This window comes from Physeter macrocephalus, chromosome 15, assembly GCF_002837175.3.
Source record: "Physeter macrocephalus isolate SW-GA chromosome 15, ASM283717v5, whole genome shotgun sequence".
In the NCBI taxonomy this organism is placed as follows: Eukaryota; Metazoa; Chordata; class Mammalia; order Artiodactyla; family Physeteridae; genus Physeter; species Physeter macrocephalus.
The window spans coordinates 80,459,356-80,478,589 of NC_041228.1; the positions used below are offsets into that span (position 1 = coordinate 80,459,356).

The 19,234-nt window shown below is 46.7% G+C and overlaps 1 protein-coding gene and 1 long non-coding RNA gene across 3 annotated transcripts; one reads left to right on the forward strand and one right to left on the reverse strand.

The window, feature by feature from the left end:
* Positions 1–3,804: 3,804 nt before the first annotated feature.
* On the reverse strand, positions 3,805–6,581 carry LOC102985223 (uncharacterized). The gene is made up of 4 exons (XR_447666.1): positions 6,408–6,581; positions 6,175–6,255; positions 4,623–4,710; positions 3,805–4,353 (listed from the first exon to the last, which is right to left on the reverse strand). It is a non-coding gene; the product is annotated as an uncharacterized lncRNA (long non-coding RNA).
* Positions 6,582–9,032: 2,451 nt separating this feature from the next.
* CLXN (calaxin) lies at positions 9,033–18,418 on the forward strand. Of its 2 annotated transcripts, XM_007106103.2 has the most exons (6): positions 9,033–9,090; positions 13,155–13,313; positions 14,041–14,145; positions 14,812–14,963; positions 15,597–15,701; positions 18,310–18,418. In XM_007106103.2, the coding sequence occupies exons 1-6, from the start codon at positions 9,033–9,035 to the stop codon at positions 18,367–18,369; spliced, it is 639 nt and encodes a 212-aa protein (XP_007106165.1). In that variant the 3' UTR covers positions 18,370–18,418. The 2 variants fall into 2 exon arrangements, with proteins under 2 accessions (XP_007106165.1, XP_007106166.1); XM_007106104.2 differs by lacking the exon at positions 13,155–13,313.
* Positions 18,419–19,234: the final 816 nt, after the last annotated feature.

A 19,234-nucleotide genomic window follows, 5' to 3' on the forward strand; every position in this document is an offset into this window, starting at 1 on the left:
AAAGTGCCTCAAAATATATTTGTTTATACGAAACTCACAGTTCTCCTACTAGAGCTGGCATTGTTTTCGCAGCAAAGCCTCACACCAGACCTTCTGCAAAGTTGGGACCAGGACCCTGGCATCACCAAGGGCGTTTCCGAGTCCCTTCCCCGCACTGCATTTCTCCATGACCCACAGCTTTGCTCGCAAAAAGGAAGCGGGGAAATGAACCATTTTTAAGTCTAAATAAGGACTGACTTGACCATCTATTACCAGATTATGTGGACACACACACGTAATGATAAACACCCACGACTGAAACAAGACTTTGAAACAGAGACATTTAAGAACTTGATTTCCAGAACACGAAGAAACACTTCAGAATTGAATCAACATACAAGGCTCTGCAACCTGTCTCATTTTTGTTTAAATGCCAGGTTCTCTGACCACTGAAGAGAGGCCACGTCTATGTCCTCAGACTGAATGAGAAATGAATGCGCCAGAGCTCAGCCGATCCCTGAGAACCTCTTACTGGCAGCCCTCCATCAACCGCAAGGAGACAACCTGAATCACTCTCTTTCTACTGAGATTGACGTCTCCCCTCATCTCCCGAGTTCCTGCTGGTCCCATCCCATCCCTAATCCCAGCAGCATCCACAACCCCAGCCACAAAGCCGGCTTCCCAAATGCAGCATTGCCTTCCTCAGAAAACCAATCCATCAGTGCCACGGTGATTATGAGACAATGCTGCTTAGTCGGGGATTTAGCCTGTGTCTCCTAAGACAGTTGTCTCATTAACCGCATGCTCTAAGATCAGTGTTAGTCACACTTCGTTTCATAGGTTCCCAGGGCTGAACTGAATGGTTCTGTTTCAGGGGAATCCAAAAAGGTACCACAATCGTGAAGCTTCACTGACATGGAGTCAGTTGATAGGCGAATGCTGGAGCCTTTGGGGAAAAGGAGCCAGAACAACTTCAGGCTTGGCTCCTTGACCCCTTGCCTAAGTGAGCCCCAAACAGTCGCGTGAGCTGTAAGAGATCTGCCAGGGCAGAGCTTGACCTCAATCAGGAACTGATTTCACCGGGGATGAACAAAGAAGGAGAAGGACAAGGAGAAGAAGGGGGTGTATCTGGTTCCTCCTAAGCGCTCCCTGAGCAAAGTAGATTCAAATGTGTAAAATCTTATTAGAGGAAAGAATCCGTTGGCTCTAACCCTCCGAGTGTAGCAAACCGTGCTGTTTCTACTCGGTGTAAAACCCACTGTGGGATGTAAAAGAGAAAGCGAAGGTTCTTCTCATCTTGAGGCTGAAATCCACTGAGCCCTAAAAAGTGATGACGAACAGCCAGAAAACTGTAGGAAACTAATTATCTACAAACTCGAACCAAACTCTGACATGTCGAATGATGTCATTATAACTGAAGCTCTAGCTGGGACTCTTTATTGTTTAACTGGATCTCTCTTCAGCACAGGATGTGATATCACCTCACAGAATACAATACGGTTCAAGGTAGGCAGATGCTCAGAAACAATGGGGATGAAAAAAATAGAAAACCTATTTCCAAAGTTTCAAGGATGTCATTGAAAAGGACACGTGAATTTAAGCTAAAAAAACTGAAGGGAATTTGGTGTGCTTTTTGGAAACATTATAAAGATTCTAATTCTTGTCCGAGAGAAAACACTTCCTCTGCTGACACAGGAAGGAAGGGTAGGTGGACTCCCTGGCGGTAGCCGGGGAAGAGGTGAAAATTTAGAAGGTTCGTGAAGGATGACCTCTATTTTCTGTCTGAAGTAATAGGCGAGGCTACATGCTCAGGTGTGACACCTCAGAGCATCGAGAGGAACAAAGAAAAGTAGCAACAGCTCTCACAAATCACTGAGAGAAACAACTGTCCCACCGTGAGTTATTATTAGAATGAGTTTTTGTTGCTGTTGTTTAAGTGACAACGTGTATTACAGGGCAGGCTCTCAAGACCGTGTGTTCTCCCGTTTCTGCGACAGTCACATCCGTGTCCTAAGAGCAGTGTTCTGAGATGTGCGGGAGAGGATGTGACCCTTTATTCGTTTCTCTGCTTCCAGAGTGTCACGGGCATTGCCCTTAAACATGTGCCTGGTTAAGCGGAGTTTGGGATTAAATTCTCTGGTTTTGACTGAACTAGCCCTGAAAAAAAAGGACAAGTAGGTTGAAATCATTTCTTCGCAGAAACCCCGATTTGAGGGTAACAGTGACACAAAAGGCACAAGCCCACGAGCAGGGAACAGAGAAGCCCGGCCCCCTCCCATGGGGCTCTCCCACCGAGAGTAGGACCAGCTAGTCAGATCTGCAAGAAGCTGGCCACAAAGAAACACACACTTATAAACTAGAAAGATTATCCCATTTAGGAGATTACAAATGAATCATTGGAGAGGAAGCTTGAACTGAGAGTGCACTGTGATTTACAGTATAAACGAATGACAACATGAGCAGTAAGACAATTAAAACTAAGCGTGTACAATGGAGAGAATAATATTTACAATTTTTTAAGATATTTAAGGGCTGGGAATACTCAACATAGTACTTTTATTTTTAATTAACTTAATGAGAAATATTTGTAAATCTCACTTGGGATCTTTTGATTCATAGTAAGAGAAAAAAAGCCAAATAGCTTTGGGGCAACACTTGCTCCTTCTGGGGACAGTATGTCAAGATTATAAATCATTCGTTCTTCAGCAAACGCAGCTGGAAGATGCACATAAAATAGCTATGTTCGTTTGAAGCATTAAAGACGGAGTGTATCCCGTTCCAGTCGGGGGACTGGCTGCCCCACTCTGCTGGACAGTATGTATTGCTCAGGGAAGGCGATCTGTAACACGCGACCCCAAGCCCCCAGTGCTGTAGAGCAGTGAAGATCTTCCACTCACCCGGTGTCCACACAAGGTTGCCCTGACCAGGACGCTCTAAGGAGTGTCTGTCCTCCAAGGATTTACCGCGGAGCCCCAGGCTCCTGAAACGTGTACCCCGCCCCCTGCCCAGCTGCTCGAAGGGGACCATGCAGAGATCAGTGGTGTGGCCAGGCTGGGGCAGCCCCTCTCACTTCTGCCCGCGTCCCTCTGGCCAGGACCCAGTGATATGGTCCTGTCTCGATGCGAAGGGCTGAGAAGGGTGGTCTCCCCACAGGACCAGGAGGAATATTAAGTGTGCACTGCTAACCATCACCATGTATGTCTAACACGTCTAAGCTTACGGCGCTTGATCGACTGTGTTTCGAGAGCAAAATGCTGAGTCTCTAAATAATAGAGATGCCAAAGAAAGTATATTCTCACACAAAAGGAAGTAATAAATAAAAAGACTGTTTTATTGAAAATAAAATGGGGGCTTCCCTGGTGGCGCAGTGGTTGGGAGTCCGCCTGCCGATGCAGGGGACGCGGGTTCGTGCCCCGGTGCGGGAGGATCCCACATGCCGCGGAGCGGCTGGGCCCGTGAGCCATGGCCGCTGGGCCTGCGCGTCCGGAGCCTGTGCTCCGCAACGGGAGAGGCCACAACAGTGAGCGGCCCGCGTACCGCAAAAAAATAAAAAATTAAAAAATTAAAAATAAAAAAATAAAATAAAATGTGAAGCTGTGAAGCTTTGACCACAGTGAAAAAACAAAACAAAACAAAACAAAAACCCCTGAGTAAGGCTATAGAGATAGCACCAGACAATTGTAAGTCATTTGTAGGCTTTAGTGAGGAAGTTAATTCAAAGTGATCAATGTCAGTAGTGTAGTCAGCTTTATAAAAACGGAGACTTAAAATGCTACGGAACTTTGACAATAATTCACAACGAGGGAGGGTGGGGACATGATGGTGGACCCTTTTGTGCTGCACTGATGCTTACTGTTCAGAGCACCGCAGAGAATGCAAACACCCTCAAGGTCCAGGATGAGCTGTGAGTCATCTATTTTCCTCAGAGACAGGCATTCCAGCTTTGCCTGTGTTTTCTGTGATGTGCAGCTCAACTAACAGATGCTGGTGCCACTTCCGGCAGGGGGAGGGGTGGATGAGCAGTAAAAACTCAACAACCCACGGATGACAAACACGCTCAGGAAATTTGGAATAGGTGACCGCTTCCTAATCTGATATAGGACATCTGTGAGAAATCTACAGCAAACAGCACGTGTGATGCGGAACAATGCGCACGTTCCCTCCAACACCGGAAGCAACGCGAGGGTCCGCGCTCACCACTGCTCTTCAGCATCGTGCTGGAAGGGGGCAAAAGCAGGGACCTCGCTTTGTTCCCTGTGTTGGAGGGAACGTGCCCAATACTGATTTAAAAAGGCATACAGGTTGGAAAAGAAGAAGTAAAAATGCCTGTATTTGTAGAGAACACGATCATCAATGTAGAAAATCTTCAATAATCTACAAAAAATCGAGTAGAAGAATATATGAGTGTAGCATGTTTCCAGCATACAAGATCAGTGTACAAATATCAATTATATTTTATGTACTATCAAAGAACAATTGCAATATTAAACATTGCATGTATATTAGCATCAAAAATACTATGAATACATGTACACATGCTCCGATGTGTACACTTAAAACCTCAAAACAATGCTGAGAGAAACTAATGAGGACCTACATAAACAGAGAGATGTACCATACCCATGGATCAGAAAAATCAATACCTTAGTGAGGACGTCAGTTCTACCCAAATTGCTATATAGATGTGATGCAACACCTCAGCAGGATTTTGTTTCTTTGGAAATTGACAAGCTGACTCCAAAAGTCACATGAAATGAAAAGAATGTTAATTAATCAAAACAATTTTGAAAAAGAACAACATTACAGAATTTACACCGCCTGATTTGAAGATTCACTATAAAACTACAGAAACGAGCACAGTGTGATACTGGCAAAAGAACAGCCACGGTGATCAGTGGAACAGAATAGATAGTCCAAAACTAAGCCCACACTATATAAGTATTTGACAAAAATGCCGGAATAATTCAATGGAAAATGAATAGTCTTTAATATAAATCAGATACCCATATGAAAAATAATGAACATTAACCCTTACCTCAGACACATACAAAAATTAACTGAAGGAAACCTGTGGTCTAAATGTAAGAGATAAAACCATAAACCATGTAAAAACTACAGGAAAAAAATCTTTATGGCTTTGGATTAGGAAAATATTTTTAAGCAGCACACAAAAAGCATGAACCATAAAATTAAATTGTGGTAGATAGAACTTCAACAAAACTCAAAACTTTTGCTTTTCAAAAGCCACTAGTAAAAGAATAAAAGTCACAGACTTTACTCTGATAACGGTATTCCATTCCTAATACATAAAGAATACTTACAACCTAATATTGAAAAGAAATTCAATTCAGTAGTCATAGGGAAATGCAAATGAAAATCACAAGGAGTCTGCGCTATACACCCACTAATGACCAAACTTAAGGAGGACGGCAATCCTGAGTGCTGGTGAGGACTGGGCGCGAGGGAGCCCTGGGCAGGTCCCACGTCCCCGGGGGGTGATTCAGACAGCGCAGTGGCCAGAGCCGGGCTCTGGGCCCGGGACCCAGCAGGCCACAGGAGGGAGCCCAGGGGGTTCCTCAGGACAACGGGGGCAGCTCCATGAGGCTTGGAGGGTCAGCTCCCTTACTCAACCTGCTGACCGATTAGTGCTGTCACAGTAATTACTTATCACGGGCCACTCCGTAGTTTCCAGCATCAGAAGCATATGTAAGACGTGAGGGCCCCAACCTCAGCAGACCTCGGGTATCTGCCTTCCCCACCAGTCACTTGCTTAAGGTTCCCAGAAATGACCTAGAGATGTGTTAACAGCAGTGAGTGTTTGGTGTGTATATTCAGAAAATTTCTTCTTCGCTCCCCAGCCCTTTACAGGCCCCGCTGTGCATTCACAGGGGTCTCCAGGACGGGGGCTGCGGAGGAAGGGGCTCTGGGTTCCTCCAGCTCAGGCGACTCCTCTCCCTGAGTGTGGACCACGGAGCCTGGGCTGTGCTGGCAAACGCAGAAGGATGACAGACAGGTGACACACAAAGGGATTCAGAGATAAACACAGACACAAATACGGGGAGAGAGGGATCATGTAATTCACAATCCAGTGGGGAGGACGGATCAGAGAAAGAGAGTCATCACTCATCGTGGCAAGCGCTGGAAGGGTAGTCCCGAGGCAAAGACAGAGGACAGAGACAGGAGGGATTCGCTCACCTCTCTGAAGAGGTGCCTCAGGGGATGGGGTGAAGGGCTGGCAGGAGTCCTGGGGGGAGACGGCCCGTGCTGTCAGAGGGGCTGGGGGAGAGGCACAGTGGAGAGAAAGCAGTGAGAGACCACAGGAGGGTCACCTGCCCGAAAGGTTGGCTCCAGTCCCCACAGAACTTCCCATTACTCGCCCTACAACGTAAAACTGGTACGAATGCATATAAATTATGTAGATAACTAACCTTTATATTTTCCTTTCACGAAAGTAATTTCATAATAGATTTGTAATATACTTGGAAATCAATTCTGGGATGTCATTTCCCACAGCTTCCAAACGCCTCCATCATAAAGGGTCCACACTGAGGGAAACGCTTTCATCAATTCGACGTCCAAGCTCTTTATTATGGCAAAATTCCAATTAATTGTGAGTCTAAGAGAAAACTGTTTGCACCCAAGATTAAAGGACGCATTTATAGCTTTCACAGTCACTTTAACGTACTTTTGTATTCACAAAAGCATCCGTCTCAAAGCTGCTTGAACTCTAGAAAGTTCTAGGATCACTTCATGCGCAGCACGAATTCAGCCCAGTTTTTGATTATTCTATTACTGATTGATTTGATATGAGGTAACTGTTCAGGCCTAATTGCCTCTCTTGGAAAAAGCCCTCGGGACGCAATGCTGCATCTCCTCCACACAAGCAACTAAACCTAGGGACAGAAATTACAACCGGCTCTGAGACGCACTCAGCAGACTCTGTCAGGCCCGCAGCTCGTTCTGAGGCCTAAAAATATTAAGTTCAGAATGTCACAAGAATGCAGAGAACGCTCTGAGGTTTGCCAGCATGTGGACAAAAGACGCCCCTAGTAAATGCCTGCTTTCCCTGAGAAAGGTTTGCCAGCCCGTCTGGTGAGGCCGGTTCCACAATGCTCTCAGAGACATGAGAGAGATGCTACGGTGAATCTGTGAAGCTTTGGCTAAAAGAATAACATAGAAGAAAGACCTGGGGGAAGGGGAGCTGGGAGTAGGACGCGTCACCAGGGTTTCCCGGCAGGTGCAGGCTCTCTGCTGCCAGAACAGATCTGACGCTTAATCAGCCTCCTGTGGCACTGCCCTTCCGTTAGCTTTTCCACTTTAAGGGAACACAGATGGCGGGCCCCAGGCCTGAAGCTTATGAAGGAAGAACGGATTTGCTCCCCAAAGGTGCTCGAGAAGCTTCCAGTGCATGAGGTCTGTCCGGACGCCTGAACTCGCCCACCGAGGTGCTCCTACCCGTGGAGGCTGCTCCCCAGACACGCCAGCAGGGAGTCTGTTCAGCACACCTGGTAGGGACGGGAGCGGCCCGTGGCTCCTCTTCTTAACCCCTGACAGCCACGCTTTTGGCTGCTTGTCTTTATAACGAGCACCCCAACAATCTCGAAGGACTAAATATTTGCCACAGCTCTGGCATCTGACAAATCACTGAGGTCTCGCAGTGCGTGTGTCAGAATACATCCATCCCCATCTGTTCCCTGCAGTCCCATTAGAAACGCCGCACCTGCCGGACAAGGGCACCAACGGGAGTACCACTTGACCGTTAGCTGCTGCAATCTCACATTCACCATCACTTCGTATCAGTTAACAGTTCTCAGGGAATTTGCTTCAGGATAATACAGTGCCTGCCTGCCTTCCCCAGGCATCCTCGACCCTGGATTCAGATAGCTTCCCAGTCCTCCATTCAACAAACAAATGACACAGGAAAGAGGATCAGAGACCTCATGTAGGGTTGTTACCTACGGTTGGCAGAATTTTTCTGCTTTCAGTTTAACAATGACAGTACACACCCTAGAGAATAATTTGTATTCAAAAGCATTTGCCTTCTGAAGCGAAACAAGTGACGTGTTGGAGAATATTGTAGGTTTTTTGCTCCTGGCTGAGCTAACCCATGTTATCGCTGTCTTAATTCAAAGAGGGTGTTTCATCTGTGTTAAGAGCCGAAAGTCCTCTCATAGTAAAGATGTAAGGACTAGCCTTTGTTTGCAGTCAAAGAACCTGTCTTTCAAATAAGTAGAAGATCCATTTTACTGGGATATTTTCCAGAAAAGCAAGGTCAGGCTGTACCCCAGAGCTAGTGTCAGCTGTCAGCTCGTCTTTATTTGGGAGGTTGCCTCTTTAACCAGCTTAAAAGTTGCCAGGGGCTCTCCCCAGACTCCACGGACAGCCTCCAGCCCCACCTCAAGAATGAATGGGGGGGGGCGGGGAACTACTCCAAGCGCCTCTTGCTCTCTGTAACATCACCAAAAACTTGAAGATATCCTGTGGCAGACTCCCTCCTGGCAAAAGGACTGGCAACCTGAGAGCGAGCCCCTCACCCTCCCGCACCCGCAAAGCCGTCGTCTGGACCACACGTGCTCATTCCTGCAACCCCCGGGTTCCCAGACCTCCCTGAGGACCTGAAGCCTCCCTGGTGTCGCGCTCACCACCCAAGACATCCCCACAGAATTCAGCCCTGAGGACTCACGGTGCATCTCATTAAAAGGGCTGTGAACCCGAGCCAGCCATACCTGGAGGGTCACCCGCCGACGTCACAGTCGGAACGCGGTCCCAGCGCGTTTAGCCGGCCCTCCCAGGGAGACGGTGCCGGCCCGGGAGCCAATCAGCTGCCGCCCAGGCGTTGCCATGGCCACGACGCCGGTTAGGGCCACGCCCGCCCCAGCCCGGCAGCCAATCGGCGGCTGCCAAGCCGTTGCCATGGCCACATCTCGTGTTAGGACCGCGCACGCGCACAGGGGAGACTCGCTGGCAGCGCCAGGCCCAGGCCTCGCGAGGGTCCCGGCAGCAGCCCCCGCCCCCCGGACACGGGCCGCGGCCCGGTTCCCTGAGCGGCCGGCATGAACCGCAAGAAGCTGCAGAAGTTGACGGACTCCTTAACTAAAAATTGCAAGCATTGTAAGTAAGAATCAGGTGCCTGGTGTGCAGAGGCTCCTGGGCCAGGTCCTGTCCTGCCCGCTGCTAGTGTCCCGCCTGCAGAGCCCGTGCGCAGTCGGAGCCCTCTCCACGCCCGACCCTAAAGAGGAGTCTGGAAGGGAACACCAGCATCAGCTCCTTGGGGCGGGCACCCCCGGCGCCCATGATCTTAAGGCGCATTTCCAGGTATCCAGGTATCTAGTGCTGTACCCGCACACGTGCACATACTTGCTTCTCACACCTTCTCTTAACTTATCCTTACGTTATAGAAACGTGATTTATATACGCTGGAGACACGTGGATTTAGCTTCAGACACAGGTGGAAAACATGCATTAAAAACCACCAAACTCAAGAAAAGTAGCCCAACCAACAGCTCTTCTTAGAGCAAATCAACTGGCAAGGTCCAAGGTTTGGAAATTACCAAGAGATCTATAAGGGAAAATGGTTATCAGTGGTTGAACATCCTTAGGACAGACACGGTGAAGTGGTACAGAAACCTGTCCCTCAGAGCAGGGAGATATGCCTGGAAACCAAGGAGCTCAGCAAAGCTAAACACATGGTAAAGAATCTGTTCCCAACTCTAGACCCAACTTTCCAGCAAAGGTAAAGGATTGGACTTGGCAGGTGGCAAGACGGACACCTATTGAAGACATCTGCTCCCATCTCACACATATTCTGAAAAGTGGTCCTAGAATTTCACAGGTACCTTTAGAATTATATTCGGACTGAAAAGCAGGACTGTGCTTCGGCAAGGAAACTATGGATGTGGCTTAGATGAGGGAGATATCTGATGAGCAAGCTTAGAAGTGGAGTGCTGATTGCAAAACTACTGCCCCTTTGAAAAAAATAGAAGCCATAATCCCAAGACTACTCCCACTGTGCAAAGAAAGAGCAAACATGTTTTGATGCGGTTCTAGAGATTATGGGATCTAGTGCCTTCTAATCATACTTAGTATCTTATATGATGAGTGGTAGGAACTCCTGTCAGGATGGTGCTGGAAATAAAAGTTAGGCTGTGAATAAGCATCTTAAACGTCTAAAACAAGTCATCCTATAATTTAAGATATTATTATGGTTATTATAATCTGATGAGAGTTTTGTCCTGTTGTTTTTCTTAAAATACTTTCATTTCTGGGAAAAGGCCAGATCTTAAACATCTAGTAAACATTTTAAATAAACAATGCAATAACTACTATACACAACGAACACGGAATTTGATTTAGTTCCTGTTCAAGTGAGTTTGCAATGTATTGCAGATATTCTGTGAACATATTAAAAGATAAGTGAGGGCTTCCCTGGTGGCTCAGTGGTTAAAAATCCGCCTGCCAATGCAGGCGACCCTGGTTCGAGCCCTGGTCCGGGAAGATCCCACATGCAGAGCAACTAAGCCCGTGCGCCACAACTACTGAGCCTGCACTCTAGAGCCTGCGAGCCACAACTACTGAGCCCTCGCGCCACGACTACTGAAGCCCACGCACTTAGAGCCCACGCACCTAGAGCCCGCGCACCTAAAGCCCGTGCTCCGCAACAAGAGAAGCCACTGCAATCAGAAGCCCATGCGCTGCAACGAAGAGTTGCCCCTGCTCGCCGCAACTAGAGAAAGCCTGCGCGCAGCAGCGAAGACCCAATGCAGCCGAAAATAAAATAAATAAAATAAATTTATAAAAGAAAAAGATAAGTGAAAACATGGCAAGAAAACCAGTCAACTCTTTTGATTTTTGTCCTTACACAAAATGTTTAAAGTGAGCCTTAAGAACCGTGATGATTACTAGTTAAATTCTATAGAAATAGTGACTAATCATGGGCATTATAATAATTTTGAGTTTCTTTAAACAGAGGATCTTTCTTCTAAAGTCAGATTTCCTTTTAGTTGCCAGATGATAATCCCACCAAGATGAAATGGATAGATTTTGTAGAATCAAAGAAGAAAGTATCTTAAATGGTTGTCTAGTTAATCCACCATTCTGCAGATCTGATCTGCACAGCAGACTTACACCAAACCAAAAAGATGAAAATCCATTCTCGAATTTCCTTAATTTCATTTAGTATTGTATTCTTTTTTTTCAATATTTATTTATTCATTTATTTATTTGGCTGCGCTGGGTCTTAGTTGCGGCACATGGATCTTTTAGTTGCGGCATGATACAAGAAACATTTCAGCAAGAGAATTTTTCCTATGGAAAAATTACCCATCTTGGATCTTTTGGGGAATAAATTAAGCTAATACTCTTTCATTTTTATTTCAGCTGAGATGGAAAAATGGCTAATCAACATCCCCTCAGCTAGCATTTCATACATGTGATCAGACTGCATCATTCTTCATGCAAGTTTTTCTTCCCCGACCATTAACATCACTTTTTATTTTTAGAGTTTTTTATTGTGGTTAAATATACATAACATAAAATTTACCATTTTAATTATTTTAAGTGCACCGCTCAGTGGCACTAAGTACATTCACATCGTGCAGCTGTCACCAGCATCCATCTCCGGAACTCTCTCATCTTTCCAGCTGAAACTCTGTCCCCATTAAACTGCTCCCCACTCCCCCCTCCTGCAGCCCCTGGCACCCACCATCTGCTTTTTGTCTCTATGAATTTCACCACGCTGGGTACATCATATAAGTGAAATCATATAATATTTGTCCTTTTTCGTCTGGCTTGTTTCACTCAGCATGATGTAGTCAAGAGTCAGGCAAGTGGTAGCATGAGTCACAATTTCCTCCCTTTTTAAAACTGAATCATAGTCCATTGTACGGATGGACCACATCTTATTCATCCACTCATCCACCCATGGACACCTGGGTTGCCCCAACTTTCTGGCTGCTGTGACTACTGCTGCTATGAATAATGGTGTACAAGTATCAGAGTCCCTGCTTTCAATCCTTTGGGGCAAATACCCAGAAGTGGAATCACTGGATTATGTAGTATTTCTACGTGTAATTTTTTTTGAAGAAGTGACATACCATTCATACCATTTTCTGTGGCAAGTAAAGGCTCTTTTTAAAATTACAACCATTACATTATTTTCTACTATTTATCAATTCATTTACTAAATCATTTGTTTTCCAACGTTTTCAATGTTCATCTTAAATTGTGGCACCCCAAACTGGAAATCGCCCTCAAGCCTATCCTGGTCTGCAAGATGAGGTGGGATCTATCCATTTCTTTGGGCTGTTTTCCTTTACATGCACACAGCTTCCGTCCTTGTTTTTAAAAATACTCAACCTTAATTTTGTCTTGTTTTGAAAGAAGATCTTCCCCATCTTCCACCTTTACCTCATATTTAAACTCACCTTTATGTTCTTAATGCCAGACACTAATCCTTCCACCTACACACCTCAGACAGCGATGGGGACACAATTAGCTGAGTGTTCACAGCACCACCCTCTATGCAGTCGTGTGTATGCAAGCATGCATGTGTGTGCACACCCTTTAGACAAAAAGGTCCTTCCTCCAAAGTGCTGCTGCATGGCTGCCTGTTAATTTCCATCCCTCACAGCAAGAACCTTACTGGGTGCTAGAATATGCTTAAATCCTTCTTTATTGGAAAATAGGTGACTCTGATTTCCAAAATCTGGCTCACGGCTTCACGAAGGCTAATGTGAGATGAAAGTTGTTGCCTGGTTTGGGGGAGGCTGGGATCTACTTCCAGGGAAAAGTTAAACTGTAAATCTCACGAATGCCTATAATCAAAATGCTGGGGGAAAGTTGCCATTTTTAACATCACCATGGTTACTTAGAATCAGACCCCACAATCCGCATTCAGGTGACCTGGCTAATATTATCGTCCTTTTTCTAAATGTGACTGCACTTACATCTGTTTGGAGGGAAGGCTGCTGCCCTTACTCCAGTGGGAACTTCTGGGTGGTGACCATCCTCTGTTAACCTGAGGGTCATGAATCTCAAAACAGGATCGTCTCCTGTTGACAGCTGCCCATTGATGATTCCAGTGTTGTTTGTCCACAAAACTCATTTGTGCAAAGTTTAAGTTGGACGTTAAAGATTAAAAGGCGTTTTTGTTATATCTCAATTTCGTTTTTTCACAGTTAATAAATTTGAAGTGAAATGCCTTCTCAATCTTTTCTATAACTTGGTGGGTGATGTGACAGAGTGGCAGAGTGTGGTCGTCGGGCTGGATCGGAACGCCTTTCGGAACATCCTGCACGTGACATTTGGGATGACGGACGACATGATCATGGACAGAGGTGAGCGGACGTCAGTGTCCAGACGGGCCAAATCCAGCCATAACTGGGAAAAACAGTTTGGAGTTTGGACAAACTCTGGGTGGGAAGCTTCACGTTCTGTGTTCCCGGATCCATTTGAACATACAAATTTAATTTTTATATTTATAGGGAAGCATGGTAAGGCAGAAGATAGCGACCACTCTTTCTGTGTATTTAGGAAGAGGACAAAGTCAACTTGAATAACTAGGTTTCCTTTCTTTACATCAGAAAACGAAAACTATTTATATTTCTACTTAGTAAATAGAACAATAAATAATAGTTTTAAAAGGACATTTAAATTTCCTTACATCATCAAGAGTATTCCAATAAAAATTAAGATATAATCTTATCTATCAAATAATAGCAGTACTTTTCTTGGGTAACAAAATATAAAATTATATGTTTTGTGTTAATATATCAACAAATTTAATGTACCAATATGTGTATATGTTCATTGTTGATTCATGTATTTAGATATTCAGAATTTACTTGTTCCCACAGAGTATGAAGGGAAAATGTGAAAGCTCAAGTAAAAGAGTTTTCCAATGTTACGACATCTTAGTTTCCTCCTTTATCAAATGAGAACATGGGACCGTATGGTCGTGAGGTCTTGCCTAAATTTCAGAAGTGAGTAGTGCCCGGGCGGGTCCATCACTGAGAAGAGAAACGCAGCACAAGTGTCATATTTTACTTCTTTCTTTTTTTTTAGTATTCCGAGGGTTTGACAAAGACAATGATGGTTGCATAACTGTATCAGAGTGGGTTCATGGATTATCAGTGTTTCTTCGAGGAACTCTGGAAGAAAAAATGAAATGTAAGACTTCATCTTATCCTGTTGGTTTGTACCTTATGATAAGTACATCTAAAGAATGTAAATCAATGTCCTCCAGCCCAGCCAGTGGGGTGGGTTTGTCTGTTGTTTGCTTGGTGTGAATTCCCATCAGCCTCTTTTATGGAGCAAATTCAGGTCGATAATAAGGGTTGAAAAAAATATAAAAAGGCAAATCAAGAAATTCTGAGGCGGAATCCGTGCCAAGCAAGACCGCACAGGCGTGTAGTGCACATGCTGACCATGTACGCATGCGTTTAGGTATGAAGGTATTAAGTGTTTTACATATTTTGTTACTCAAATTGTCATCATACGACATCGATTCAAGTTTCTGATTCTTAGTTAATTCCTAATTCATCCCAATGAACTCTGTTTAAGAGGCACATTTCAGTCCGTTTTCCAAGGTTTTCACGCACGATGAGAATGTTAAGTTGTTGTTCCTTGGCCTGCTCTTTGAAGCTAAGTGTAGGAAACTTTCTAAGGATTGTTGAGTGTATTCAGTAAGCGGACATCAGGCATTTATTAGGGGAATTGATTGCACTGAGGCCCGAGGCTTGATGAAAGCACCGCTGGAGCCCTGGGCCTTGAACACCATCAGAGCCAAGGCTGCCTTCCTGACCGCAGCACATTCGTACTGGTTCTTTCTTGAAGATTGCTTTGACGTCTTTGACTTGAACGGCGACGGCTTCGTCTCGAAGGAGGAGATATTCCACATGCTAAAGAATAGCCTTCTGAAGCAGCCGTCCGAGGAGGACCCCGACGAAGGAGTCAAAGACTTGGTGGAAATAACCCTGAAGAAAATGGTATGATGGGTAATTGAAATATTTATTTATTTATTTATTTTTGGCTGCGTTGGGTCTTCATTGCTGCGCACGGGCTCCCTCCAGCTGTGGCGAGCGGGGGCCACTCCTCGCTGCAGAGCGCAGGCCCCTCACCGCGGTGGCCTCTCCTACCGCGGAGCACGGGCTCCAGGCGTGCGGGCCTCAGCAGCCGTGGCTCTTGGGCTCAGCAGTTGTGGCTCATGGGCTCCGGACGCTCAGGCTCAGTAGCCGTGGTGCACGGGCCCAGTTGCTCCGCGGCATGTGGGATCCTCCCGGACCGGGGCTCGAACCCGTGTCCCCTGAATTGGCAGGCGGATTCCCAACCACTGCGCCACCAGGGAAGCCAGTATGATAGGTACTTTAGAGTTTTCTCGTGAAATCCACAGATATGGGGTAGAAAAAGGAATCCAAATTAGAGTAACTCTCAGTTTCCTGCCTGGTGAAAGACAGCACTCGGACTGTGCTCTTTTATCATAATATGACAGTTTCTTTCAATTTCAGTACTTAGCCTCATACTTTTCTGACGTCTTCTTTGTGAACACTGGGCCATGAGAAGACAGTGTGTGTTTGTGATGTGTTTTCCATGTTAACTGCGGTGTGGCCGGTCGCCCCCAGGACCACGACCACGACGGGAAGCTGTCCTTTGCAGACTATGAACAGGCTGTGAGGGAGGAGACTCTTCTGCTGGAAGCGTTTGGACCGTGTCTTCCTGACCCAAAGGTAACGGCACTACTTTCACAGAACAGTGACCAAAATGTCATGTAGGAGCCACAGCCCAGGACTTCTTGGTTTGGCAAGTGGTCAGATGACTCACATTCGCCCGCAGAGAACAGCTTCTAAAAAGAGAAAGGCCGCCGAGGAAAAGGGGCTGGTTCATGCCATTGTACTAGCGTAGCCCGGTGCGACTTTTTCATTCACTGACTTGTTTTTTCCTGTAAGAAACGATTATTGAAGCGTAATGTGGGCCAGAAACCCAGATGAAAAGCTCCAGGGCTGCACTCAAGAGCAGGGAAAAGCCACCATGAAACTAATCACACAACAGTGTGATAACCGTTATTATAACACTAGTCAGTGCCTGGAGCAGTGCTCCAGCTCTGCCAGCAGTGCCAAAAGCGCTGTGCCCGTGTGGTTTCACTCCATCCCCTGACAACCTTATGAAGTAGGCAGTATTATTGTCGTCATTTTACAAATGAGGAAACCAAGGCCCAGAGGGTTTAGGCAACTTGTCCGAGTTCACCGGGGCCCTGGTGCTGGAGCTCAGGGGGGTATGTGTAGTCAAGAAGGAGCATGGAAACCAGCTGCAGGGAGATGGGGGGATGGCTGGAGGGACAAGGAAGTGTCCTTGAGTCTTTGCAGACACAGCGGTCAGCCAGATGCACAAGGGGGAGAAGGGCCCAAGCAGAGAGAATGACATGCATGCGAGAGGGAAGCGGGGGATACAAAGGAACCTGTGTTAGAAGAGCCTCTGGGGTCATGAGACTGATGATGAGGCTGGAAGACACAGAGGGCCAAGTCCATGGAGCTCGGAGCTGGATTTTGTCTTGAAAATCATGAGGATTTGTTGGAAGATTTTAGGCAGATGGAGTGATGTGATAGATAAATATTACCCTATACCCACCCACCCCAATCTCTAGTCTGTATCTCCAGCTGCCTTCTTAAGGTACGGAGTAGATCTCAATAAACTCTTGATTTTCCCCCCAAACTTGCCCCTCCCCCAGTCTTCCCTAGCTCAATAAATGACACCCCCACACGCACTCAGGTGTTCAGTCAAAACCCTAGGAGTCATCCTTAACCTCTCTCTTGTAACACTGTTCGCTACTCTTTCAAAATAAACCCTTGAATATAATCTCTTCTCCCATGTCTGTTGGCCACCAGCCTCCATCAGACCTCTGTCATCGGTCACCCAGCCCAGGTCATGCTTCCACTGCTGTTCCCCTACTGACTGTCCTCCATAATATCTAGTATATGTAAAAGCACAAAGGCTCTCATGCCCCTCTGTGCTTGAGCCCCTCCCCAGTGGGCCCTGAAGTCTGCACGAGGCCCCTTCCTCTCCCTGCAGCCACGCCTCCTGCTGTGTCCTGCCCCCTCTCCTCCTGGAGCGGCCCCGGCCACCTGCCCTGCCCCCCTGGTGCCCTTGTGCTCACCGCGACCTCTGCCCACAACGTTGCCTCCAGACCTCGCCTCGTTCAGTCTCTGCTCAGATGCTGTTGACCATCTTAACTTCTCCTCCCCTCCATCCCCAACCCTGCTTCCTTTTCTTCAAAGTTCTTACCATCACACCGAATATATTTACTCACTTATTGTCTGTCTCGACATGTAGATGTAAGGTCCCTAAGGCAGGAACTTGGGGGGTTTTCACCATATTTCCTCACGTGTAGTGTAGCACATGGTGGGTCCCTAGTAAATATTGAGTAGATGGATGGATGGATGGATGGATGAGTGGATGGATAGGTGGATGGATGGACGGGTGGATGGACAGGTGGATAGATGGATGGATGGGTGGGTGGATGGATGGGTGGAGAGATCTCAGAAGTGCCTGATGGAGAGTCCTGGATCTATGTCCTTCCATCTCCTCAGAAACTCCATCATTTACCTTCATCTTTACCCTACATCTTCAACCTCCTTCCTCACTACTAAAACCTTCCCATCAGAATTTAAACAGACCTAAACCTGTCACATCTGACAAACAAAAGGGAAGGAAGGGAGGGAGGGATGGAAGAAAAGGAGAGAACTTCCCCTAATTCCACACCTGCTTCTATTTCCTGTCCAAGGCTTGTTTTGTCACAGCCAAGCGTCTTGGAAGAATTGTCCATATTTATGACCTACAAGACCATGGCTTCTTCCCGTCCCCTCTTGCAACCGCTCTTACCAAGGTCACCCCCGCCTTGTGGAGAGAGCCCAGGCGGTAGGCCCTTGGGTTCTTGTCTTACTTGACCTCGTCCCTCCCCCACCCCCAGCTCTCCGTCCAGAGCCTCCTGCTCCAGGGGACATCTCCCTCGCTCTGCTGAGTCCCCGGACCCCCGATGCGCTCGCACTCCTGCAGCCCCCACTGCAGGGAGCTGAGCTCCCGGCTCCTGGCCGAGAGCTTAAGCTCATGGCGGGGGCTCCTGGGAGCCAGGCCATGTGGTCTCGCCCACCTGTGGGCCCAGAACCAGCGCTGGGCTGGAGCAGAGCCCTCGCCTGCGGGTGAGCACGCAGCCCCTCCCGGGTCCCCAGCCCCACTCCTCCTCGGTCACTGCCTGTCTCTTCGGATGTTAGGAGGCCTAAGGAACATTTTTTGTTTATTTTTTTGAAAGTCTGTACTAATTTGAGCACTTTCATTTTGCAGAGCCAGAAAGAATTTGAAGCCCAAGTATTCAAAGATCCAAATGAATTCAATGAGGTGTGAATTCCTAAAAGTCTTGTTGTCTCAAGTGAGTAGAAAAGGAGGCTCATCCGTGTTGTGTATTTTTCCTGCTTAGCTCAGAAGGTGATGGTGAATTGCATGTTTGGTGAGAGGGGTCAGGGCTGACTAACGTGTATCATTCAACTTTGGTGTAAGATGCCAGTAAGATAGACGAAGACAAGGAGTTCCTTATTAGCTGTGGTTGGGTTTGGTCAGACGAGTGAACACTGCAGAGACAGGTTATCACCTAGACTGTCTCTTGACACATAACTGTCATAAAATGTTTGTATGAATGAAATGAATAGAGAGACTATATCATCATGTGTTATTTTCTTCACATCAGGAAGATGCTGGGCACACGTTTAAAAATCACTGAAACTCTCGTGCCTCCCTCCCACCCTCCCTGTCCCACGGGGATGTATGTATACGTAGAGCTGATTCACTTTGTTATAAAGCAGAAACTAACACACCACTGTAAAGCAATTATACTCCAGTAAAGATGTTAAAAAAAAAAATAACTGAAACTACTGAATTTCCTTTGGAGCAGTAAATAATCAAGATGGCATCCAGAGCACAGTGATTCTGGCATTTAGCATTGAAACGCCTTTCTGCTGGGCCCTGAGGGAGATTCAGAGACACGGAACCTGTTTTCATACGATCTGTGTTACTGTGTGAGGCGTCTGAGGGCACAGCCCGCTGCCCAGAGCGGCCCTGGGTAAACACCAGGGGTGGACAGTACCACGAGGCACCAGGAGGCGGACCCACCTGTGGGTGGGCAGAGGCAGGACGTGCTCTTCCCTGGATCTGAGGGGTGAGGCCTGGGTGCATCTCTCAGATTCCCTCTGGAGTCGGCCGGATGCCTCCCTTA

Excerpts from the sequence above, each read along its gene's own strand:
- CLXN (XM_007106103.2), top strand. The coding sequence starts at position 9,033 with ATGAACCGCAAGAAGCTGCAGAAGTTGACGGACTCCTTAACTAAAAAT. Across the intron at positions 9,091-13,154 it reads AACTAAAAATTGCAAGCATT|TTAATAAATTTGAAGTGAAA; the intron begins GTAAGTAAGAAT and ends GTTTTTTCACAG. Across the intron at positions 14,146-14,811 it reads TCTGGAAGAAAAAATGAAAT|ATTGCTTTGACGTCTTTGAC; the intron begins GTAAGACTTCAT and ends TCTTTCTTGAAG.